At 44.6% G+C, this 27,030-nt stretch overlaps 2 protein-coding genes and 1 long non-coding RNA gene across 10 annotated transcripts in view; 2 read left to right on the top strand and 1 right to left on the bottom strand.

The window, feature by feature from the left end:
- The window catches only part of cdc42bpab (CDC42 binding protein kinase alpha (DMPK-like) b), a 67,643-nt gene extending 46,601 nt beyond the window's left edge, over nt 1-21,042 (bottom strand). For 6 of the 7 annotated variants that reach the window (XM_042096340.1, XM_042096345.1, XM_042096342.1 and 3 more), the window contains exons 1-2: nt 20,048-21,042; nt 4,683-4,774 (exon numbers count right to left, since the gene is read on the bottom strand). In XM_042096340.1, coding sequence (XP_041952274.1) covers nt 4,683-4,774; nt 20,048-20,225 — 270 coding nt within the window. In that variant the 5' untranslated portion in view covers nt 20,226-21,042. The remainder of the gene's footprint in view (nt 1-4,682; nt 4,775-20,047) is intronic. The other variant, XM_042096346.1, reaches the window with a different exon arrangement.
- LOC121712287 overlaps nt 8,956-27,030 on the top strand; it is a 20,773-nt gene continuing 2,698 nt past the window's right edge. Inside the window, exon 1 of one of the 2 annotated variants that reach the window (XR_006032571.1) lies at nt 8,956-9,021. This is a non-coding gene — a long non-coding RNA (uncharacterized LOC121712287). Of the gene's footprint in view, nt 9,028-27,030 lie in introns of both variants that reach the window. The other variant, XR_006032572.1, reaches the window with a different exon arrangement.
- Nucleotides 24,683-26,474, top strand: lft1 (lefty1). The gene is made up of 4 exons (XM_042096411.1): nt 24,683-25,079; nt 25,233-25,476; nt 25,587-25,826; nt 25,997-26,474. The coding sequence occupies exons 1-4, from the start codon at nt 24,812-24,814 to the stop codon at nt 26,313-26,315; spliced, it is 1,071 nt and encodes a 356-aa protein (XP_041952345.1). The 5' UTR covers nt 24,683-24,811; the 3' UTR covers nt 26,316-26,474.

Genomic DNA, 27,030 nt, shown 5'->3' with positions numbered 1-27,030 from the left:
TAGACTATTGCAATGCTGTTACGCTGGCTGTAATAATACCTGTCTAAAGAGCTTACAGCTTATACAAAATGCAGCTGCTCACACAAACAAAAATATGAACATATTTCCCCCATCCTAGCACCTCTACACTGGCTACCTGTTAAAAGTCATTGACTTCAAAATATTACTTATATCGCTTGGTTGGTTGCCTGCATTGAAAGAGGACACCTCATGAAGATCAATTGTGTCTTATCTATGCTGGCAGCAGCTGCTGTTGAACAAGTGTACAAAGTCCCTCTAGATGGACTTGATGCAGTTTGAGGTGTTGCTGCAGGTTCAGAAGATGATCCTTTTGCCCTTTCTTTTCTTCACACTTACATAGGCTACGGAAGGCCTTACAGACTTCAGCTGATACTAGCTATGTAAAAAACTTGATTTAACAGAGATCTCTGCACTTTGTGCTATGAATGGGTGTAGACAAGAACTGGCAGAGCAGGCTAGGCCTACACTCAAGCACACTAATAGGCATGAATTGATATTGAAGTATTACTTTTTTTAACCAGACAATTTTGATAATTTTAGGCACAATTTCTTGTTAAAGAGATCAATCATCAGCCTAAAAATGTTTAATGTTGTATTGTTTATGTGGTCCACTTTTGCACACTACCTTGTAGAATATCTTTGCTTTTTGGCACCAAACCCTATGTTATAATACCAGCAATGTGAGGTTTATGGACAAAACACCAAATTTGACCTTCACTGAATTTGACCTTTGATTTGAGTCCTTCAAAACCTTAAAAAAATGTTTCATGAGTCATGTTTTTTTTTACTCTTAAGACCCCCTAGAACAAAGATATAATACTCTCCAAAAATGAACATGCGAATCCCACAAGCCCCCAAATTAGACACATAGGCCCCCCTACTATAAGGCTTAACCATGGTTAGCAGGGTGCCCACTCTATTTCAAATGTAAAATTCCATGAACTTTCCCGGAGTTTCCCTAACAAACAAACCTAAATTTCCATGACCTATTATATAATGAATGGTAGAATATACCGCTTGGGTTCTGAGCAGCACAGCACTCTTGAATCTTTTTTAGAGAGGGAAATGAATAAATGGCCATTGAATAAACAAAGTAGAGCTAGCCACAACCACTCAAGCAAGCAGTAATGGAAAAAGCTAATGCCACAATAAACACCAATACTGTGTGGAAATATATTTGTTTGAATATAATTTGGCAAGTACATTATGCTATAACAAAATCCCCGAAATTCCCTGACTTTCTATGTCTGGAATAGACTTTAATAAAATGCCATGACATTCCAGAAATTCCATGACCTGTGGGAACCCTGGGTTAGTTATGGCTGTGGTATGGTGGGGTAGCATATGGGAATAAGGTCAAGTTCTCCACCTGGAAATGGTAGGCACTCAATCACAACTATATCAAATGATCCTTTACCAATGCACTGCACCCCAGCAACCCAATATATAGGGTTCTCATAAACGTACTTAGTTTTAGTATTATTGCATGACACAGAGAGAGAAGGACTTGAATTATGTCCATTTGCCAAGATATTACAATGTGCAGTCAAATAGCCAAGCAAAAGCGTGAACTATCCGCACACACTAACACATCACAGCAGCCCGGGAGCCCTTGGAGAGGAGCACTGACCGCTGTTCCAGTCTGTGTGTGTAAACCTGTTAGACGGAAACGGATCTTTGACCTCGGGCCATTCACATGAGAACAAGTGCCAATTTTTAGCTCCGTGTTCCTCTCTCCCTCCTCCTTTCCCGAGTAGTAAACAAACCCAAACCACTGAGCAGTGCCCGCTCCCTGGCCCTCGTCCACACACGCCATCGCTAGATGTTTTGTAGTGACCGAGAGAAAGACAGAGATGGAAGGAGAGAAAGAGAGAGAGTGAGAGAGAGAGAGAGAGAGAGAGAGAGAGAGCGGTGGGAGGAAGATAGAGGCAGTGAGAGGACATCCTTAACTGAGATTATTGGCACCAGTGCTGCGGCTTTCACTTGTGTTCAGTGGAGTAAACAAGCATGTCTGTGCCTCTATGTGGCTTCTTTAACTCTCCTCCTCACACTTTTTATATCTCCCTGATCCTCCCTCCATAGTTCACACTAATACCCTCTCTTTATCCATCGCTCACACACAAACAGTACTGACCACTGGGTGATTTAGTACCGGCAAACAACACACACACACACACACACACACACACACACACACACACACACACACACAATGTTCTCGTGTTCCCATGAAGAATACACACATCGATCATCTTTAGAATTCAACAACATTCACTTTTATCTTAAATTATTTAACTAAATAGAAAAATATTCTGTCTCATGTGGACTATGTGTAGTTAGTGTAGCGTGCTCAGGAAAGTGTTTTTTGATAGTGGATAATATAACCATCATTTTAATATGTCAACACTGCATTGGCCATTTTTATGTTTTAATTGAGTCCTTTATTGAGGGCATCCTCTGTAGCTGAGTTGTTGCAGAGATGCTGGGTCATCTGACCTGTAATCTCTCCACCACCAGAGTGGTGGAGCAGAGCAATAGCACCTTTTGCTGATCCCAGTCTCTGCGCTAACACTGTTTGTGATACAGCTGCTCTCGTGTACACATTATACACACGCACACACACTATACAGACACCACACACATACAGTATAGAATGCAATAGCACAGTCTCTCTCTCTCTCTCTCTCTCTCTCTCTCTCTCTCTCTCTCTCTCTCTCTCTCTCTCTCTCTCTCTCTCTCTCTCTCTCTCTCTCTCTCTCTCTCTCTCGTTTCCCTCCCTTTCAGTGTCTCAATCTGTCTCTCTCTTTCTTTCTTTCTTTCTTCCCTCCCTCCCTCCCTCCCTCCCTCCCCCTCTCTCTCTCTCTCTCTCTCTCCTTCTCCTTCCCACAGTCCGGTTAAATACTCATTCTTCTCCGCAGTGGAAATCCCCTGCTCATATCTCCCCATCAGGCCATGTTGGAGGAGGGGTGTGGAGGGGGTTTGTGGTGGTGGCCTTGGGACAACTAGAACCAGTCAGTGGGTGGTGGTGGGGGCTGTGGTTTACTCTGACCTCATCAAACAGGTGCTCCCCATGGGTCAGGGGGGACTCAATTTTCTTTTGCCCCTGCTGATCCACGGTCGTCCAGTAGAGACAGACCCGCCTGGCTGCCCACCCCACCTGCACCTGAGTGCGCGCCAGCGTTCGACATGCCGAGAGCCTCTGTATTAGTCACAGTCTATTACCCTGAATCCATTTCACCAGCTACCCACCAGCCTGAACCACTCTCGGCCTGTTTCCACTCACACTAGTGGGCACGCCTGGCACTGGAGCAAACCCCCATAAAGAGCCCCAGAAACGGGCCCTGGGGGGTCCGCTGTGGTGCCCAGACTCCAGACCCCTCAGCCCCCCCTCAGCCAGCCTGAGACCAGCCCCCCCAGCACTGGTGGTTTGGAGAGAACGGATGGGTAGTGCTGTTTACAGAACAACCAAACAGAGAGATTTCACAAGAAGATATAAATAAAGCCATCTTGTTGAGTTAAGGCTCGTCATAACGCCATATGATTAAGGCTAATTATGCTTTATGTTTAGAGTACTTGGCTGTCATTACAGCAATTACAGCAACCAACTGATGTGGAAATCTAACACGACTGAATCCACAATCATTATTAATAGCCACCTTCACCACCAACGGTCAGTTTATAAAATACTGGGGATTATGTCTGACAAGCATTCTCTTATTCCACAGTGCATAGTCAGGAGCAGCAGAGTTGAGCTCAATAATGAGTTAACTGCTAACTTTAACCTACAAAACCATCTGAACTATGCAGACATAAACCCACACTTGCACAGAGCAACACATACAGAGCACAGAGACTCATGCAAATTCAAACGATGGATCTCAACTGCCTTTGGGCCTCCTCCAGGTCCCAAAGCCCATTATATCGCTGAACACTGAGGTTGGCATTAACATGCCTTGTTATCTAGCCTGACGAGCCAGACCCACATTAAAATGTAGGGTCTGGGCACTCACCGTTCGCAGTGCTCAGTCCGAGGGGCGGGATAATCGGTTGTCTTTCAAATTTCCTCTGCACGCAATAGGACAGCGCTATGAGTATGAGTCCCATGGTTTCCCACCAGCGGGGCTAGTTGGCTAGTTCAAACTTTTGCCAACTTAATAAAAGCTTAACTCGTGTCACACTGTTCGTCAACAGCAACATTATCTTATTTGTTTTCAAGTAGCAGGGATTTCAAGCCAAACCGTTGCAACTCTGCCATCAATCATTATGTTAAGCCCGCCTAACAACTCTATACGCGATTTGATTGGCCTGATAGAAGTTTAATTTTTCAAGCTCACAAGCCAACAGAGAGTTGCTAGACTAGCCACTAGGGTGCGTCTAGATTTCTAGGCTACTTGTTATCCTTTCCCCTTTTGTAAATTACGATTCAATAAAGTCACAAGGCTGTTGAACAGGTATATCCCCAAGCTGGCAACCCCAAACCTCCCAGTCTCACAAACTACTGGGTCAGGGTGGGGACTTGTGTGAATGTGGATCAGAAGGAAATAGAACCAGGAATCTTTCTCTCCATCTCTTTGTATCTGTTACCTCATCACATAAACATACAGTACAAACACACAGACACACGGGCATTTTGTATTTTGCAGAGTGCATGACAGACATACCTCTCCAAATGCGCCTCGGCCGATGACCTTCAGGATCTCGAAATCCTCCCTCCGCAGACGCATCTGCTTCACCTTGCAGGTGAATGGTTTGGCTGCAGAAAAAACCAGAGAGAAAGAGACACAGATTAGATTATAAGGGCCCTGAAGATTTGTTTTTTTATAAAGACAGTTAAATAGACAGTTGTCATTTTATTTGCGATATATATCATTATCAAAACAATACAAATAATGCACTTGATCGTGTCTTCTCTGTGGGATAACACACAGACTCAGCCCAAAAAGCACGTGACCATCCTCCACCAATAAGAAAAAAGGACAGAGGTCAAATGAGGAGCAGGCGCGCACACACACGCACGCACGCACGCGCACGCGCACGCGCACACGCGCACGCGCACGCGCACGCGCACACGCGCACACGGCAGATACTTGGTGACGGAGGAAAAACTGTCGTTTTACATTCTTACAGGCTGCAGCCTGCGACTTCCCAAACAACTCCTGATAGACTAATGAGGCATGAGCACATGCAGGAGTGTCTAAGGGAGTTTCAGAGAGGAGGTGTTTCAGGTATGTGTAAGGTGTTTGTCTGTAAGGCAAGTTGTACTTTCATATCTAATACCTGTGTGTGTGTGTGTGTGTGTGAACCAAAAGTAGAGTAGTCGTAATAATAATGATATAATAATGCTACTGACACACCCTCCCAGTGCCCTCTTCATGCGTGGCACAGGAGGGTCAGGGCAGGGCAGAGCAAGGCAAGGCAAGGCACCCCTTCCCTCCATCCGGGCTGTGATCTATGCCATCCTGCTGAGCCGCACCACAGCCCTGCCCGCAATCGCTCAGAGGCAGCAAGGCATCGTGGGAACTGGGCACTGCGGAGGGATGGAGGGGGGCGGAGTCTTGTGCTGATAAGGAGGCGGCAGCGGTGAATGCCTTTGACCTTTATATACCTTTATAACTCAGCGCAATCACGCGTCTTTAATGCCCATACAAATATACACACTGCACACACATGCACACGCACACACAAAACAATACAATACACAAGCTTAACAGGACATGACCACACACACACACACGCACGCACGAACAGAGTAGTATAAAATAAAGGTAATGAAGTAATGGAGTTTTGTGCGGTGGTGAGAGACCTTCCCATGTTTGCTCACTGGTGCTCCATATCTCTTCCCCCACATTCTGTAACGAGCATGACTCACTCTGGTGGTTGGGGCACAGGGGGGGGGTTACTACAGAGTTGGCCACAACAAAACAAGAATGACAAGATGAAAGCCTCCACATTAACTGATGAGCACAGACGAGATGCCATAAGCTAAACATTACTACCCCCCCCCCCTAACAAAAGTGGGAAATGCTGGTTGGAATAAAACAAACAGCCCATGCCCCACCTCTCTCCTCTCTTTCCACTGCTCCACCTCTCCACTCCTTTTTTTCTGCCGTTTTTCTTTTTAATTCGAGATCACATGGCAGAACTCCCAGGGTGTGGATGGCAGGGTAACACTGATATCCAGCCCTGCATGCACACAACAAAGACACACACCATACACCTATATTCAACCCACCCTAACCGCACAGACAGACACACACACACACACACACGTGCGCGCGCACTACTACACACTAAACAGAAACAACTACAAGAGAGATAAGTGGACAGAGAGAAAGAAAGAACTAAAGAACAAAAATAGAGAGGAAAAATGCTAAGACAGGAAAAAAATTAAATGCAGGCAGATAATCACAGAGCACTGGGCTTACAGCTGTTTAGACAGGACTCTGAAGACCCAGCCAGTAAATAAGGACATGAGCAACAATGGGCCGTGCCAGACAGGGCGATTATCATCGCTTTATTTTAGCAAGGCTGATGAGATGATTAATGTCATTCACAGCGGGTCTGTTCCGCATGAGAGTGATGCAACAGCAGGGGTGGGCCGTCTGGGCCGGGCAGGACTGGGCTGGGCTGGGCAGAGGATTGGGTGATTCAGGTCACAAGGACTAGATCCCTCATAGATGGTGAACACTAGAAAGTACACCTCTGACTAAATCCATTAAAGTGACACTATGAAGGTTTACGCGATGTGCATTGCAGTGACCTACCTTTAAAGCATCATAAGACTCAACATAATAATGTGTCAAAATAATCACACATGAGTGAGACCGCCACGAACCCATGAAGATGTGCTTTTACAGAAGAATGTCTCCCAAGTATGTTTCTGAAATATACTGCCGTTCAAAAGCTTGGGGTCACTAAGAAATTTCCATTTCACTCCATTATATAGAGAATACCAGCTGACTGCTTCTTCCCTACATGTTTCTTGCGTAATTTGGAGCTGTGCGTTGGGTCACTCTTTTTAAAAAATAATAAAAAAAAAAAAACGGTTCAACTGAACATCCTGAAATCACCTCTTCTGTCAAAGCGTTCTGCAGGTACTATTTAACAAAGCTGCCGGCTGAGGACCTCTGAGGCATCTAGATACTCTAATGCACTTTTCCTCCTGCTCGGTTGTGCACTGAGGACAGGGTAGTCGTTTTCAGCTGTGCTAACATAATTGCAAAAGGATTTTGATCAGTTTGTCTTTTAAAATGTTAAACTCAGACTAGAAAACTCAACAGGCCATTGAAACACAGAATGGTTCCTGATAGTAGGCCTCTGTGTTTAGGTAGATATTTAATTAAAAACAGCCATGTCCTGCTACAGTAGTCATGGACAACATTAACAATGTCTATACTGTATTTCTGATTGATTTAGGGTCATTTTAACAGCCAAAACAGGAGCTTATCCCCCAAATTTTGGAATGACCCCAAACTTTCAAATGGTAGTGTACATCAGTTGCAAGTGCAACCTTTTTCAATGCTGAGTGGGCTGTTGTTTGCCAGGCAGGTCTGTTGGCTTTCAGTTGGTTAGACTGCTCAAAAAATGCCTCTATGCCTGTGTTATGTTAAAGTTTTCTAAAAACTGGTTCTGTAGGAGGGGGCATGCTGCCATTGGACAGACGGATGTGCCTACAGGCAGAAGACTTCATACATTCACAAACACTGAAGGAGAACCAATGAAGAAACAGTGTCAGTCAGTTAATGATGTAAGTTAATGATGTCTGATAGGGAGTAATACATTTAACTTGAAATGTACACCTTTCTATTGGCTATGCTCATGATATGAAATGGATGCTTGACAGATGGACATCAGCTGGTGTTAAGTATACAGAGGCAGTAAAATGGCTTTCATGTCGACATGCACAGCCAGAAGTAGTTGACTTGCGTGTCTTACTGCCATAGTACGAGTCAGCCAAGCTTCCCCACAACTGCCAAACTGGTTGGAGCTGAAGCTGCAAATGCAGTTAGCTCACTTAAACCAGGACAATTATCACTTGGCAAGAAGTAGCAGGAGAATAGCAGAGTTGGCTCTTTCCTCTCCAAAAAAATACCGAGTAAGCAACCACGCAAAAGAGTCAGTCAAGTCCAACACAGCGAGCATGAGGAGTGAACCAAGAGGTCTTGGGGAGACTGAAGCTGTGGACTTAATTGGGAAGTGAAAAGTAACCATTTCCACTAATGCTGTGACATCACACTGTAGGGCCTCTGTAAGTCTGAAGAAGAAAAATAGACAATAACCTTATTGCATAACATCATCTGGATTCTTGAGACAGGTGACTGCTGGTGAGTACTGCGTTGCGTACTCTCTTATTTGAAAGCAAAGGAGGCCTGGTAGCGGAGATCAATCAGAGTTACTTTATCGTTATTGCTGCCCTTGTTCATTTGAGTGGCCTAACCAGCAGCGACAACCAGGCCACTTCAAGCACCTCATTTGAAGAGTGATTGAGGAGAATCCATCTTACTTTTATGGGACATGAAAGGCCTGTCCAGGCCCTGCACACACACAGACACACACACACACACACACACACACAGTCAGACAATGGAGTCACTGAGGTGCACACCTTTACTTCATCCAAAAACATACACATTTGGCACAACATAGCAACAGTCACCATGACGACTGTGGTAAACAACAATCTTCAGACACGTAGTCTGACAAACCCATAACCCTTCATCACTCATAACTCTTCATGGTGGGTTTCGCCTTCTGAGAGAGGAAGTGAAATGGTATGAAATGCATTGATGATGACAGAACATACTCCAGCAGTTTCATAAGTTGCTACCGCACTGAGCACGTGCACAAATGCTCACAATGTGACTGGAAAAACACCACAGCCTCACCCTCCAGCTAGACGGGTTTGAGTGTGTGTGTGTGTGTGTGTGTGTGTGTGTGTGTGTGTGTGTGTGTGTGTGTGAGAGAGAGAGAGAGAGAGAGAGAGAGAGAGAGAGAGAGAGAGTGAGAGTTTGTGTGTGGTATGCGGTATCAATGCTGGAAAACCATGTGTAAATTACATCCATGAATAGGCCAAATTTGACAGATTCATATAGTTTTGCTAAATGTCTTGCTAAATGTGTGTGTGTGTGTGTGTGTGTGTGTGTGTGTGTGTGTGTGTGTGTGTGTGTGTGTGTGTGTGTGACAAACATATGGAACACTATGTGCATGTGTGAGTTTTCTAAGCATCGCTGTTTGTGTGTGGGAGAGTTCATGCTTAAGTACACGTCTGTGTGAGAGGACCTGGGAGTGTGCTGCGTATGTGTGTGAAAAGCCAGGGCCTGAGTTATGCGAGTGTGTGTGTGTGTGTGTGTGTGTGTGTGTGTGTGTGTGTGTGTGTGTGTGCGCACACACTCCCACAGTCGCAGGCCCATTGGTGAGGACATCTGGAAGCCATAAGAGAGCTTATTTACAGCCGCGGTGAGCTAACGACACAAAAATGCCGCCTCCTGGAGCAGATTCCCAGATCTCAGAGACCTGAGGATGCCCTTTCCCTGGAATACTACAGATCTGTCGACCTACGGATGGCCCCTCCCTGGAATACCACACACTTCCGGTCGAAGATATCCATTCCCTGGATTACAACAGAACCAAGACCTATGGATAGATTATACTTGGAGCGCCACAGACAAAGAATGGCACCTTTAGATGTGAGGGAGGCCTCTGCTCAGCACACGAGTGGGAAAAGGCCTAATGACGCTCGCATCCTAATTGAGAAACCAACTGAATGAATTCCGCAAATGACCCAAGCCAGCGCTAGGTCAGGGTCAAAGTGCACATTGTCAGAGCAACGACTATTCTTGAAGGTGTTCTCTCACAATTCAGGCAGGGTAAACTGCCTTAACAGCTCAAAGTGCCTCATCGACCCACAAATCCTCCATGCCTCCCCGAGGTTCAATGGCAAATAGTTTACGTCCCTAGCTTCCCAAAGTGACTGGATGAAATTCTGTGCTGGCCTTTCTGATTCCCCCTAAATAACCTGACTCTCCTGATACCGATATCTTATTAGCCAAGAGGTGCTGAAAAGACTGAGCAAGCTATCAGACAGACGGAAACGCATAAAGCAAACCATGCATCCCTCAGGCAATGCCAGTAGGGGGGCCAAGCACCATATATTCTGTCATGGGTAATACATGCATGAGTGTGAGAGAAGGCTTTAAATCATTCATAAGTGCTAACATACATGAATGCTAGGGAATCGCTTACATGCAGCATAAACTGGCAACAGAGCGTTAAATTGTGTTTGACGCTACAATACACATCACTGGCACCCAAATTCCCTCAGCAATATGGGACCCACCACCAGCCTAAAATCCCATCCCTCAAAATGCATATGGATGCATATGGACACACACACAGAGACAGAGAGAGACAGAGAGAGAGAGAGAGAGAGAGACAGAGAGAGAGAGAGAGAGAGAGAGAGAGAGAGAGAGAGAGAGAGAGAGAGAGAGAGAGAGAGAGAGAGAGAAACATACACACAGACAGGCACACACACAGGCACACACCGACACACAGCCGGAGAAAATTAAAGGGAGTGGTGGGTCATGGTCCAGAGACAGATTTCTGTTGGCTTCACCACTGTAAACACACAAACAGGATATTTGCAAAAAAATTAGAAAATCCTGAGGACAAAGAGAGAACAGGGAGAACAGAGAGGTTTGGACAAACAAAGCGACAAGATCAGGGCAGTTCCGAGACTACTGTGCAAAAGCTCATTCTACAAGTATGCAAACACAGAGAGCGGGCCAAGTTTCTGCAAAAAAAAAAAATGGAGTAAAAGCAAGCTCAGGAGAATGGTGTTCCTAACTCAAAGGTTCGAAGCCTTTTGAAAACAGATACCAAAAGTTCTGCCGCAGAGCGACTGTCTCTTTAAAAGCCAGACAGTTATGTTAAAAATGCACATAGCAAACTGCCAGGGCAGACCAAGAGGGAGGAGGGGGGCATGTCACAAATTTCCTCTGAAAGCAAATTGCCACACCACAGACACTGATGTTGATGGCTATCTAACGCCATGTTTGAAATCCTGATTCTATCCGGTGCAGGCATGGCAAGAGAGGTATCTGTTCCGAATGAATTGCAATTCATACGGCTAAGTGCAGTATAAAAACAAACACAAGTCCTTGGCTTCCAGGAAGACTACTGTCGTATACGTATGTGTTAATTGATAGAGTATTATACTACTATATTAGAGTGTCATACTAATATATGACAATACCCCAGGAGCTCTTAGGACATGTATGCTACTCATATAGTGACATGAAGTAACATCTTGGCAGCCATGCTGCTGGAAGGACACATGGAGCTCCCTGAAAATGCTGCAGAAAAGCTTACTTAATTAACTTCCGTTTTCAAAGCCTCTGAAAGTTGTGTTGTCCAGAATGGGCTAACTCTAAATATTGGCATACACCCTAAACAAAAAGGGATGCTGACAAGGATTTGAATTAGACAGATTGCTTAGTAGCTAGCTGTACAGCCTGGATTAAACCACATCTTATTCTTTCACAAACTGTCACATACAAACTCAGGCTGCAGCATTTATCCATCAAATCCTCCTCCTCTTCTCCCAACTCATCCTCATTCTGTTTCTAATGCAGGGTTCAGGGTGCCTAGCATCACAGGGCATTCAAATAGATAAATGTTTTCACTTGCTGTGGAGTAGCTCAAGCATGAATCTACCTGTTGAATTATTACATACATATAAATCACTAAGTGTCAGCAGTGGGATCATTTTTAAGGCCAGATCATTATTCACTATAAAAGGGAGATGAAAATAACGCCACTGCAGAGCCAACAGAAGTATTAGAGATCAGCGGGCAACTACAAGGCCTGAGCGATGCGAACAGCTGTGCCTACCGGCTGGTTTTACACTCAACAGAAGGGTTTACTCTTCAAAGAAGAGAGCAAAAGAAGTGTTGGTGTATTCCTAAAGTGTTGGGAGGTACCGTGTCGGACAACTACATGTCTTGGGTGAGGGTGAGTGTTTTACAGAGATCTGCTATGATGACATCAGTGAGTGAAAAGTGGAATAACCATAATGTGTGACCCTCTAAAACAAACCTTAAGAACACTTAAAATATACACCGCAAGGACTTTTCATTTGTTGAGCAGGAAAATGGCTGCTTGACAGTGCAACAGTCAGACACTCAAATAAAGACCATTTACCATAAATAGCATGCTCTCTTAATCCCTCGTCACCTAGGAAAAGGGGCCATTTTGCTCAACAGATTATCAACCTTTCACCTTGACATAATCTGCCACATCTTTATCCAGTGGCGAGTCATGTCATTTCTGAAAGAAACCCTAGCCTCCCCTGCTTCCCTGGGAAATGGATGACTTCGATACACGCCCTCCCTCATGAAACTCCAGCTGAAACTCCAGTGTTGTCGAGGCTGACAGAAAGACCATGGAGGTACCTGAAACCTCATCTGTTCTCGCTCACCCACTGCCACCCCACACACACACACCGGCTTACAACTGGATGACCAGCCGCCATGACGGGGTCCCATTCAGGAGGGCCGACCTCCAGCCTCAGTAGTACGGTTCACCCGCTTCTGAGTGATACCAGAAGCCAATGAAGACTGACACACAGATATGCGGCTTTTTTCATCTCGCTCCTTGCCCACAGCAAAAGTGGGATTGGAGTGGTCACCTTTGAACTGTGGTGAAATATCTGGGTTGAGAGGGGCTGTCGTTGAGGTAAGGCACTCAGTGTAGCAGTGACATCAAAAGGCAGCTCTTTGAAGGCAGATGGCGGTTGATTGGCTGGAACAGTTTGTCTCTTGTCTTATGGGGCACATAAACACTGTGCTACTCGGGCCAATAACTCAATTCCTCAAGCTTGACATTTTAGCGCCACTTTTAGCACAAAACAGATGCGTGTGTATTTTTTCATCACATTAAGTCTTTTTTTCACCCTTTTTTTGTGTGGATGCAGTGAGTGAGTGTGGAATAATATGAGTGCAGCTGACATTGGTGGCCAAAATTCTGCAGAAACCACAATCACCACTTTCAGGAATGGGAGAACATGACGGAGGACCAAAAAAGCTCTGCACGCACACACACACACACACACACACACAGTTCTACAGTATAGACACTTTCTAGGCCACAACCAATCCCTTAGGCAGAAGAAAAACTCCTAATTATAACATTCTGGAGGGAAGGTGTCAAGGCCGGGACTTGCAACCATAACCATCCAGAAAAAATATTTATTATAGCGAGAGACATGTTCCAACAGGCCCTTTGATAAATACACACAAGGCTCAGCACAGGCTTACATTTCAAAGGAAGATATTGCAAAACACAGCCAGGGATGACAGAGGAGGGTGGAGGTGGAGGGCTGTGGTTGGAGAGATGAACCATGGGGCGCTCAGTAGTGGTGGCGAGAGGGTTATTAGACCCGTATTCAAAAGCAGAGGTGCCGTGAATACAGCTGCCAGGCTAAGATGTCCAAATCCTGATATCTTCAACATAATGTAGCAAAGCCATCTGACAAAAACTGGCTGATAGATGTATTTTTTATGCCAATGTGCATGTTGAATGATAATGACAAAATGAATAAGCAGCAGATTGTGAGCTTTGGCTGAGGTCTTGGTCTTAGCCCTCCACCTTAAATAAAATGCTCCCCATCCCCCACCGGTGGAACCACAGTCATCCCTCACGGGTCTCCAGAGCAGCGGAGACACATGGTGCCATTATTCATGAGGAGAAGCCAAGCCCAGCATGGTCCGACACTGATGGATATGACATGAAAGCAATGAGTCAACAGTTCATACGCTGTGCACGTTGTGAAATTAAATGTGCAGGGTGCATCATCACTTTTTCCTGAAAATGATCCATGAAGGCTCCATAAAAAAACAAAACAAAAAAACACATAAAACAAAGGAAATGTATATATGTAACTTTCATGTCTAGAAAAAAACATACATACCATCATAAGGTTAGCAAAGAACCCTCTTATTTCACAAAGATCCCTCTTAACTGATGGTGGGATGAGTTTTTATTTCATACAGTGATGAACATACCTCAACATTTTAGCAGTCTGGGGAACAGTGTGGCCTTGGATGGTTTAAAATGTGGCTGCCAATGGGCTATACCTAAGTGCTACACACACACACAATGGGCTATACCTAAGTGCTATACATACACACACACACACAATGGGCTATACCTAAGAAGTAGACAAGCTAGAGGAGTGTACTACTCGGGTTCCTTGCCAGAAAACACACGTGTGGGAAGTGTGAGCTCCAGACCTGCAGACCTACACACACACACACACACACACACACAAACACACACACACACACACACACACACACACACACACACACACAGGGACTACAACAGTAATGCTTGCATTATGACTCAGGCCAAAACCGATTCCTATCAGCTGTTCTGGGGTCTGTTCGTGGGGCATCACGCCTTTGCACTGCGTCCAAAAATCCTTTCTTGGAAAAGACTTCTTATGTATTTATTTTATTAAGAGATAATTTCCTGACTTGGCCTCTCTCTCTGGGACAACATGAAGGAATATCTGTGCATATTATTTGTCCATTTCCCCACGCCCTTCTCCTCAGCCTCACCGCTGGGCTTTACACTGGGGCCGGCCAGGTTCAGAGCCATGCCCAGTGTATGGTGAAGTGAAAGCCAAGAAGTGATGACTCTAAAAATATTTGACCACTTTAGGGTGGAACAAGCCCTGAGAAAAACTCTAATTATATTTACCCGGGGCTCTGACTAGCACCACAGTTAGTGAAGTGTGAAACCCACTTCTCAGTCCGCACTCAGCGGAGAAAGCGGCTGGTGTGAGAGAGAGAGCAGGGTAGCCCGGGGAGAAGGAGCATTTAGATGCAGTAACTCCATGGATATGGACATAATGAGGAAACCACACAGCCTGGCAGCAACTCAACTACGTCACAAACACACAAACACACATACATACACGTCCAAGGGTTTTATTAGGACAAATACAGAGCAGCTGTATATACAGGACTGATGGGCTGAGAAGGGCATTCGGAAACCTGAAGTCGCTCAACCCTGCCTCTCACATACAGCCCGAGATGAGCTGGGACCTCTTTAAATATAGCCACAGCAGAGATGTCCCTGGCAGACAGCCCCAAGTGACAAGTGAACAGGATTTCCTGATTCCTGTGTCGGGGAAGGTAGCTCGCAGCATCCCCTACCCCACCCCACCCCACCCTACCTCCGGTCGCAACTCAAGCCTCAGCTTCCCAGAGTCCTTGGCCGGACGGGCGAAAGAGCCCAAAGATCTCGTTTACACAACAGCAGGAACCTCAGGACAGGAGTGACCGGAGGAAGAGCCATTTGATTAGAACGGTTTCCCCAGAGCATACCTCAAAATCAAGTATGTGACCCCAAAGTAGCTCTGTGATGGAATGAGTAAAGAAATCAAAATGGTAAACAATACACTTTAGTGTATGTAAACATTCAGAAATGCAGATTTTCCATAGAGAATGCATCCATTAGTCTAGAATTCAATAGTTATATGAAGCATGAATATTGCTTATCTACATGTTACCTCAGAACAACCTGGACTTTTAGCCTCAGCATAAAAAAATAAAACTACAAAAATGAAAAAGAAATTGTTTCATCTTTTTGTCAGTATTAAAAAATACTGTTAAAAAAAAACTAATGACATAGACTCAGACAGACTCAGACAGACCCTAACAGACCTTGTGTGTCATGCATACACAGATGCTTGTGTGCACACCCAGCCACATAGGCATGCCTTCACTTCTAAAACTGCTTCAAAAAGCACCCGGTCAGACACCTTCAGGAGTGAATGCCTCCATCACCTCTACAGACACACACCAGTGCACAGTTGCTGAGATGGATTTGAGGTTGTAGACAATCAGTAGCAACACCACACATATGCCCGACAATTCTGGCCAATCAGCATCACCCATGTGTTTCATTCCACTGAGGGAGAGAGAGAGACAAAGGGCGAGACTAGAATGACATTTAAAAAAGAAGAAGGGGAGAGTCCAAAAAAAAGAGGACAAAGAATCAAGCAGGATGAATCAACATCTGCCTCGGGGACCTGCTCGCACGACACCTCTCCTCTAAATTCCACAGGCCAGCTCTGAGCGGCAGCAGGCCTGAATCAGCACCCCCCCCCCCCCCGCCCCCCCCCCCCCCCCCCACATATACACATACACACACACACACACACACACACACACACACAACCAGCGCAGCACCAGGCGGGCACAGCAGAATGCAGTGATGCTCCAGCTACGGCAAGTCGTAAGGACCACAAAAACACATGGTGCAGCTGAGGCTGCAGATGATATGCTAATGCAAGATCACAGTGTTCCACAGAGCACCAGCTGTAAGATTTGCCTTCCAGAGGGAGTGAATGTAGCCTCTTTGTGTCTATGTGCATGTGTCTATAAAATCTCACAAATATGGATATGTTTGTGCATGTGTGTGTTCTTTGTTATATGACTATGCAGCTACCAAAGGACTTTCCTTGCGAAGAGGTCACTAGATGACATATCCTCTGATGACAAGGCACTGAATGCAGTCATATCCTGCAGGTGCACTCCCACTGCCTCATACAGCTTTAAAGGAATAATCAAAGCTTCTCGGGCTTATTTCAACATCGAGCATCAACAATACAACAATACTCCTGACTTTCCAAGACATGGCAGGGCCTGCTATACTAATTTAGTCAAAGCTACATTGGGAGTTCAGTTTCAATGCATTAATTCTAATACTGGCATCATGGCTGTTGCATCAGAGCGAACACCAGGCAGCCAGCACCAGTTCAGGTTCCTCAAACTTACAGTACAGACTTACAGAAACCACAGGCTCATCATTCTTTTGTGCTAAAACTTACACTAACCAAACAACCTACACCCAAACATTCTACAATCCCCAAAGGATTCTGGGAAATCCAAAGCATTTTCTGCACTCTAGGACCCTCCCACCATTCCACAGTACATCCAGACATTTATCGTCTTCCACAAGACAGTGATCTGATCGTGATATGAGGGGGAGAAAACAGCAGCATCTCAGCCTGCTGGCTGTGGCTCAGGTCCTGTCAGGGCTGCAGAAAAAAACGATCTCACCTTTTCAGAGGTGAAACAGTGACTGAGGGGAAACAGAAATACATTATACCATAGCTCTTTGATTACTGGTCAAAACCTAAAGCTGGCAGAAAACAATTGAGGACTTGTGAATGGCTCTGGTTCATTCTGACCGGTGCATTCCACTCGCTCTTCCACCCTTCCGGGACATTTTACACATTAGAGCCGCTTATTAGCGACCATGCTAAGCCCATGTGACTCTCCTTCCAAGCCAGCTGATGGCGTGACTTTCTGACCTGTGAAGTGCACATTCAGAGTCAGCCGACACAGACCTGGGCTCCCTGCTCATGTAAACAAATGAGATCTTGTGCTAACCTTGACTCTTTCAACATCTACATTGATGTAGTCTATCCATAGATATGGGTGTTAACTACACATAAGTAAGGCAATATGCTGTACCATAACATACACCATGAACTGTTAACTGCAGCCCGGTGACAATTTACATAAATACTCCCCAGTTGGTGGCTAGTCAGTGCACTAGCAAAAATTCAGGTCAACAGCTAAACCAGGCCTGTTATCAGGGTCAGGAGCTGGTTTTGACTCTGTGCTGCAACAGAATCTTGAGGACATTCACCTGGAAGCGCCATCGGATTAAAAATGGAGGACAGTCCACCTATTCCCATCTCCAGGGTAGTGAGAGCACTAAAGGCCAGACCAAGAGCCCGCTGGGGAGAAGTGGTGAGGCAAACCAGAGCCAGTCCCTCATGTGGGCTTTCCAAGGGCCATAAAAGTGTGATTTATCAGCGTTTTCCCCCTCAGATTCTGCTTGCACAAACAGCAGGGACTTTCACATTAGTCGGGAATGTGAGGCATGAACCCGACATAAAATGCGGTGCTGAGCGAACACAGAGCGCTTAAGTCCAGGCTTCAAAACCCCCTTAAGCCCCCAGCATAGGGAACCCCATTAGATGTTATCGCTGCTCTGAGGCACAACCTCATAACTCCTCCATCCTAAGGGCACTGAAAGGGCATGTATGTGTGAGTGCACGTTAGTGAGTGAGTGAATGAATGAATGAATGAATGAATGAATGAAAACCTGATTGCACTCACTCACTGGATGGATGAATGATACAGTGAGTGAATGAGTGATTGATTGATTGATTGATTGAATGAATGAATGCATGAATGAATGAATGAATAGGCCATGCCATAGACCAGTCTTTCTATGGCTCACTGTACAAAGAGAGCAAACACAATGAGAGCCCCCCACCCCCCACCCCCCCCAGTATGACATCATAGGTCGCCAGCTCGGAGGCTTCCTGTCACTGCCCTCCTGAGCCCCCATACAGGAAATGGATTGTTCAAACACACACACACACACACACATATATATATACATATACACACACACGCACACACGCATATATACACACACACACACACACACACACACACACACACACACACACATCCTTGTTTGCTTGATGCCCTAACCCCTGTTCTCAACCAGGGCCTGGAAATCTCCTGGTCGTCCTCCCTCCTGTCCTCCGGAGAGCCACCTGGTGTGGGCCCAACTCCCAAGCGGGGCAGACCCCCTGACCCTTCCCGAAACCCTGACCCTTAACCCCGGAATCAGCACTTAAAACACATCCTGCCATTTACTTTAACAGTGATAAATCACAACTCCTCATTCCCATAGCTCTGAGTAGTCATAAAAAGTAGTCTTAGATAGAAGAAGCTATTATAGGTTGCAAATGCATGCCTTGCAGTAACCCTCTCTAGTTGTGTCCGATTTCCTCAATTTCTGCACAAGCTATAATGCACTTGTTCTGCTGACTTCCCTCAAGATTCTAACCAGCACAAGTCTAAACCTGAAAGCAACAACAGGACTTGTTTTCCTATGGAATCATACCTTTGAAATTAAAAAGTCTTTCACTGCTTTGCTGATACTATCAGGAGCTTGAGTTGGGTGAGGCAGGTTTACATGTTCCTTAGCTGTTCCCTACCTGTTCATGGCCTGTTCCTGGGTGCCTGATGGCTGCAGGACATGTGATGGTTTCCCGTTTCAAGCCAAAGAAAATGAGGCCATATAGAACAAACAATGGAAAGCAAAACCTCTAAATGTCTGCCAGGCACTTGTCCGCTCTAGTTACAATTATGAAACAGTCATTTGATGGGCAACTAGTAGCCAGTACAGTTAGGCTTCATGGTCATGATGTGCATGCCAACCTGCGACAGAGTCGTATCTGTTCAGTAGGCCTATGGCGTCTGCAGGTCAACAGCAATGTTTTACATGATTTTGAGAAAACAACAACAAGAATGGTGCATGCAACAAATGAAAAGTGTGTCTGATAGAATTACACAGAGAGTCTGGGAGCTGAGCACAGGACCATTATTATGAACACCCTTTCCCAGTGCCCTGTGTCAACACGGGAAATGTCAAAATGAAGTCATTCTTGGCAGAGCACACCATAGCCTCCACCTTGCCTGTCAGAGCGACAGCCGAAGGCCTAAAGAAGGTGAGTCGGTTGCATTCCACATTCATGCACAAACCAGTCCAGCAATGATGTCATCTATACTGTTGTTTTTTTCCCCTTACTTTCTTTCTTTTGCACAATCACATGATTTGCAGTAGTTTGCGGAGGGTCGCAGTTTTTACCCCTCTATCAAAAAAAAAATATTGCTGTGGACTGATTGGTAGATGAATGGTAAAGGTGTATTCGCAACAATGTTGCGATAGTGTTTCCGCATACCAAAACATTATTCAAGACTCAACCATGGACTCAAGAACAGAATGGACGGTTCTGAGAACCCATGTAGCCCTATAAACCCAGTGAGAGAGCAGGGTTATGGAACTCTGGCGTTACAGCACATCACGTGTTGTTTATTTTAGCCTACAACAGCACCAAACGGTTGGGTTAAAAAGAATATCTTACCCAATTCCAGAAACTCCAAAATGTTTTTCTCTCTTCTGATGGGCGAGTTGTTGCACTCATCATACAGACAGACGAGTATATCCAGTAATGTTTCCACACTGAGGCACTGGCCGTTGGACTGAGCTGGGCCATCCAAAATCAGTTTCTCCAATTTCTTCAAACGCACTTCCCCCGACATGATTAAAATGTTTTAAGTTGGCAAATGAGTGGATTATTTACAACCTATAGCCCGTGATAGGCTATGCTAAACCCGCACCGGTGAGAGACACAGCAGCCTACCTCACCTTAAAAAAAGTTCCAAGGAGAAGAGGCGATTGTCGAACTAAAGGTAATCAATCATGACGCCCTTCGTCTAAATGTATCGGTAGAGGACGCAAAATGTGCGTGAGGCTTCATTTCCCCCAATTTACTCTCCCTGGAGACATAAGAGATTTCCCAAATGCCGACCCTGCCCTGGCCGGCAGATTTTGACGTAACTGAGTTGCTGATAGTATTTCCTTTCGTAGGCTATTTCAATCCTTCACCTAGATCATCCAAAGGAAACTAATGCCTGTTACAAAACATACAACAAGATCTTCCGATTTGCTGATATATGTGGTTATCCATTATGCAGTAACCAAAAAATGCATCAATTCAGGATCTGCAATGCTACAAAGCCCCAATGCCCCTCCTCTGTGAAGACTATAGAGGGCGAAAGGCTTAGCCCAGCTAGTTTCTTCCTCTAAATTCCATTCTTCACAAATCATTCGCCGACCCCGTTCTCAGTTGAAAATGGTAGGCAATGAAGAATATCTTCATCGTTTACTGTACACAGCGTCGAATATAGTTGACTCGTCGTCTGGGGCTCTCTATCTGCAAGGAGAAAAATACTGTGGATCATTCCAACTCAGAGCGCAGCCTTTCCCAGCCTCCCCCGGTCGGTGGCTTGCGTCTCAGCTCCAGCTTGCTGCTGCAGGCTAAATCCAAGCTCATCATGGCGGCCGTCACACACCGCCGTCACAGCATCTGCTGCGGAGAGAGGAGGGAAACGGTTTGGGTGAGGGGAGCGGTGGGGGGACTGGCAATGTGTGAATGGAAACTGTGGTCGGTGATCGGGAACCGTTCATTGAGGAATGTGGCCGACATCGCTCCCTTGTGACATACTATTTGTGCGTGCAAGATACAGTGTTTAGAAATAGGCTGTTTTAAACAGTATAGGTCCCCATCCCATTTTGGCTATGAAATGGCTCAACTGACATTTCTGTAGGCCTACACTAGACTTGCGGAGCTATCTCACACTGACACCTGGTGCCCGACAGAATTCAACGCTGAAATTCTCTGCATGTGAGGCCTACACTGTAGGCTAGACTAAATAATCTCGTTTTATTCTAGGCCTATAGGCTACCCTATTTTATACCTGGACATTTTCCAAACGATTTAAAGAAACTTTTTAGTTGCGCTTTTCCATTAAAACCCTTTGGTTGGTATTGTGTGTGTGTGTGTATATATATATGAATGTTATGTTTGTCTGTGGACCTAATTGGTAAAATATGTCTTGTCTCCACCGTGGGATAGTGGGAAACGTAATTTCGATCTCTTTGTATGTCTTGACATGTGAAGAAATTGACAATAAAACAGACTTTGACTTTGATAATTATTATTATTATTAGTAGTAGTATTCATTAGACTAGGCTGTAATGAGACAATTTTGGACTGCATTGAGGTTTTTAGACTTGTTTTTTTAATTGAAAGAATAGCCTACAAAGTGAATTGGTCAGGCTGTTTGTCAGATTGCCAGCATGTTTGATGAGGCCCATTTTCTGCCATTTCACTTTTTAACTAGTGAGATCCGTCTGGATAAGAAAGTTGAGTCCTGGCGCCCTCTTACGTAGATCTACACTAAGTGCATTGTGGCTGAATTACGTTTTCAAGGTAGCCCAATCATTGCAGGTTTCCTTGAATCAGGGCTTTACACTTTCCTTTTAAAACGTGATTAGAGTAGGCTACTGAGACAAGTCGTTGAGTCTGTCTGATAACATTTTAGGAGTTGCCTAACCTGAATCAGACGAGAATGCTACACCTTTAGGCCTATCTCAATTTTGAGACTGATCATTTTAGTCTGCCACATTATGGGCTCACCTTTTGAAAACGCCTGCTGTCAATGAGAGTATCTATCTATCCAGTCTACATTGTTTATTTAATTTTGTTTCATGAAGCTAAATGAAAGTTGACTATCATCATCATCATCATCATCATCATCTGAATTTGTGAATAGTGGCATCAGAGCCGCAGCGCGTCAGCCAAAGTGACTGCATTCACATGTAGGCTAACCTATCGTCCTCAGCCCCTCCTCTCTCCAAGTGATTACACCCCAAGCCTACTTCCAATCTGACAATTGCCACACGAAGGCTAATAAGGTGCTAATCGCTGCTTTCATGTCTTCAAATATTTGATGTTGGGATAAAGTGAGTTTCAGCAGGAAGTTGACATGACGATTAATAACCGATGCGCAGACTACTAGCCTACACTCTGCCAACCGCAAGTTGGTGTCAATGTGCCAGCACCACCCGAAAAATCTTTACCAGCGCATGTTAACATGGAAACGTAGGCCTACACTACGCGCAGTAACACGAGCCATGTGTCATCAATTGTCGGATGTCAATGTCTGAATCAATTAGTAGGCTATAATGCGGAGGTGAATTTCTGGTGTCTGTTATTGCTTATCAGAGGTCAAGTTTTTTTTTACAGTCAAGGAAGAATTGTAGGAAGAATTATTTAGTACAGTCTTTCTAATGTTATTGTGAGGTGTTAATTAACACGTGTGTTGTTGATTGCAGGATCTCTCTATCCTTTGATTCAAGCTGCCATGTTTTCAACAAAGGGGCTTCTCTAATTGGCATGGGAAGGGGAGAAGACGGACACATACCTCACAATGATTCAGGGTTCTAATGCACTGATGTATGTAGATATAAAGCTTTATGTGTATTGTGCAGTACAGACAAGGACAAGGGAAATACTTCTCTGAGTTTAGTCAAAATTACTTGTATGCCATTGATGAAGGGGTCTTTCGGTTCAAATGTTAATGACCTTTTTATGTTATATGATCAAGGATTGCCCATGGATCTTAAACAGCATCTTAAGGTGGTCAGATCTTTGCGTGCATGTCACAAATCAGAAAAGCAACAGTGTCAAGAAGCATTTTCATCCTCAGAGACATTGAACTGATCTGTGGGAACATGAAATTGATATTGTGATCAAATGTGTTACGTTCATATTGCGTGAACAATTTCTGAGCCTATTGGGGGTAGATGTGTGGTTTTGATGATTTTGGTATGAAATTATAATACAATTCTGTGTCAGGTTCATTGAATTTCCCTGGCTTCAGTTCCTATCCAGTTGGCCATCAGTCCTCTGTCCTTCCTGTGTCCCTCTTTGGTCTGTCTGACATCTCAAGGCAAATAGAAGCCCAATACACAACCTCAGACAGTGACCCCTCAGTGCCAAGAGTTCCTCTTCTTATGTTTGTGTGACCAAACAAGGGACAGCAAATCCTGCAATGGCATCAGATAATCACTACCCTGTGAAGAGCCTGCCCAATCCACATCCCCATCCCTGGCCCCTGGATTAACTGTCTGTTTGGCTAATAATTTTAATCTGTGGAGGGGCACACAATGGGAGGTTGAATTGGAATAAACATTTAATCCATACGTCCCTCCATCCACCCGACAGTCCTCTCCCCCCAAAAAACGTTGCCCATACAAACACACAAACACATGTTATCCCCTCCCCTCTCCGCCTTCTTCAAAGCTTGATGAGTGCAAAATTCGATGATAAAATGGCTGTGCGACTACACACAGGCTCATATGGGCCCTTAGAGAAATGTCCAGTCTGACAGACCTGTGCCAGACAGAGGCAGATTTACAGCTTCCAGGGGAATGTACACAGTGGGGACAAGGGTGTTACACACATATGCAAGCTAGACAGGAGGGTGAGGCCACTGATATGGGAGGGCAGTGGGGAGCGGATGTCTGGAACCACTTGTCCAAATCTGGCCCACTTGCAGAAATGAAACATTATTGCAAAGATATAGAGTGTATTAAACATGAAAACTTTCCTGAAATCATAAGCATTACATTCATGTGTTAGTAAAGTGAGTTATAAATAACAAAAACAGAATGACTGAAAACATTTTTGGTATCCTGCCTTTGGCTAAATATCTTAATGCAGTTTCAATAGCAGACTATTATGCATGCACACAAAGCGCAGACATCCCAAATGGTATTAAAGATATCTCTTCCATTTCAATAAGATGTATTCAATTAAATCAGAGTTAACATTTTATGTCAAACAATTTACCTCCAACTCCCTGGTCATAGAGGAGAGAGAGGAAATATGGTCAAATGTCTGTGTGTGATAACTTTAAAGTGAAGAATATAATTTCTAAGAATAACAATATTGATGATAAGTGTAAAGAATATGAAGCTGTTCAGTGTGAATAAATTATTTGAAATATATACACATTCTCTTTAAAAAAAACAATTGCTATGTAAATCCACTGATATTATGTAAAAGCTTCTTGTAGTACTACTGTATTCGGCTTAATGTACCCATGAGACGGGCTTTCATGTTCCTCATACATTCTGATGTTGGTCACCTCCCCCGCGCCAACGTGTGAACGACCAGGGCGTCGCGAGCATATAAGCGCGGTCAGAATGTGTGGCGAGAGCACACTGTCAGAATCGGATACTACAAGGAGCAACTCTGTTCAACGACTTTCGGAACGTGATGGCTTTTCTCCGTGCGTCTTGCGTCCTCTGCCTTGCACTTCTGGCCATCGTGGAGGGTTTCAGCGATGATGACATGAAGGAGGCGATGCTGCAAAAACTGGGACTCAACGAGGTACCCAAAATCCACAAGAGGGATCTGGAGAACCTTGTCATCCCGGCACACATCAAAAATAAGTACCTGTCCATGCTAAAACTACACAACAAGAGACGCCGTCGCTCACTGCCCAGCCTGGCTGGAATCTTGAGAGGCATCCCTGGAAATGCAGGTAAGAAGTCATTTAGAAAACATATTGCAATTATAACATCTGCTAAAATGGTGTCAATTACTAAATATGCTAATAGTAAAGTTGTGCGTAATAGAAGCACTATTTCCTTGCACCTTTGTTTGTACTAAGATTGTCTTGCTTTTCACAAAACAGATATCCCTGGTGAGTTTATATACTCTGATGCCACTCGTCAGCGGATAGTGTTTGACATGGATGCAAGGATACCAGAAAACAGCGAGGTGACCATGGCTGAACTCAAACTGTACAAAAAAGCCCCGCGAAAGCATTCCATGCCAGAAAAAAAGAACCATCGGCCAGTGAACAACGCTAGGGTCACCATCTATTGGGTGGAGGTTATGGGAAACGGATCCAACAGAACATCAGTTGTGGATTCAAGGTAAGAGCGCAGACGATTCTTGACTGTAGACGCGCGTCATTTGCGTATTGGCCGTTACGCGGCTATGGTTTTGAAATGCATGCAATTAATCATTTTAATGATCTCACCAGGTTGATCCCCATCCACGAGACTGGCTGGATCAGCTTTGATGTGACTCAGGCTGTCCATTATTGGTCGAAAACGCAGCAGAATAAGCCCATGCACCTGGAGGTGTGGGTCGAGGGCGAGAGACCTGGCAGCTACGCGGCGGAGATGGCAAAGGGTGTCCATTTTTCCACCCAAGACCCGGGCGAGAACGCCATGGGAAGACCGGAGCTGGTTCTCTATACACTCAATCTTGACGAATTTGGGTAAGATTTAGTTTACATGCAGCCGCTATACTTGTCTCCATTTATACATTTTAGGGTGGTATTGGACGCCCCCTATACATGGCCCAGTGTAGCCTGCGTTTTACTCTGCTACGCTATACTGTGATTTATAATTTAAATTTAAAAGTGTTTTTGTTTTTTTACTTCTATAGGACAAGTGGCGACTGCGAAGCCAACAAAGACACATGCTGCCGTGAAAAGTACTTCATTGACTTCCGTGCCCTTACGTGGACCCAGTACTGGATAATCGAACCAGCAGGATATCAGGCGTTCAGGTGCACAGGAGGGTGCAAGCAGCCCAAGCGCAACTATGGTTACGGAGAGCGAAAATGTGCCGTGGTTGAGAGCGCACCATTGCCCATGATGTACCTGGTCAAAAAGGGCGACTATACCGAGATCGAGGTGGCAGAATTCCCCAACATGATCGTGGAGAAGTGTGGGTGCACAATGGACAATGTTTCTGTTGTATGAATGCATATCATTGTATTTTAACTGCAAACCAAACCTAAAGTACTTCGATGTAAAAAAAACCCAAAAAAAAAACACGGTAGTGGACAAAATCTGCTCTTGAGCAAACCACTTTATCCTAGCACTTTGACGTGAAATTGTAAATAACCAAACAAGTGTCAGTGGGATAAATTCCTATAAGCCCATGGGGCCATATGAAAAAACATATATGATACTCAGATTATATTTTTGACCTGTACATAGTATGAGTTTGTGACATATTTCACTATGTTTGAAAATAAATTATTTTTCATTTTGAAACGCGATGTATTGGTATTTCTTTCCCAGAGGAAGACTGCGAGTGGGGTGAGTCAAATGCAAATTATTTCTAATACTTCATTTGTAATTGGCAGGGTTTCTCACTTTGTCGCCCTAACTGCTTATGTAGCTTCTGTGTACTCTTTAGCTGAGCAAATAATGTTTTAACATAACACTGGGGATCGCAGCCTAGCTAGTGAAACAAATTAACATAGTACATAAACTCGTCTGGCAAGTCAACCATTTGTAAACAAAGTCCGTTTAATTCAACATGTCATACCTTAATATTCAGCCAATTTACCACTAACTGAAACTATTTGCAGATTAGTGAAGTGTTACATTTTTTTCTGATAGGTCTAACAATGGCATAATGGCAAAGTAAATGGAAATATTAAGCTACCAGAATGATTTTCTGCATAAT

Source organism: Alosa sapidissima, chromosome 6 (assembly GCF_018492685.1).
Source record: "Alosa sapidissima isolate fAloSap1 chromosome 6, fAloSap1.pri, whole genome shotgun sequence".
In the NCBI taxonomy this organism is placed as follows: domain Eukaryota; kingdom Metazoa; phylum Chordata; class Actinopteri; order Clupeiformes; family Clupeidae; genus Alosa; species Alosa sapidissima.
The sequence above is the reverse complement of the archived record's forward strand: the minus strand, read 5'-3'. Positions and strand labels throughout refer to the sequence as shown.

Excerpts from the sequence above, each read along its gene's own strand:
- lft1 (XM_042096411.1), top strand. The coding sequence starts at position 24,812 with ATGGCTTTTCTCCGTGCGTCTTGCGTCCTCTGCCTTGCACTTCTGGCC. Across the intron at positions 25,477-25,586 it reads ACATCAGTTGTGGATTCAAG|GTTGATCCCCATCCACGAGA; the intron begins GTAAGAGCGCAG and ends TGATCTCACCAG. Across the intron at positions 25,827-25,996 it reads CTCAATCTTGACGAATTTGG|GACAAGTGGCGACTGCGAAG; the intron begins GTAAGATTTAGT and ends TTACTTCTATAG.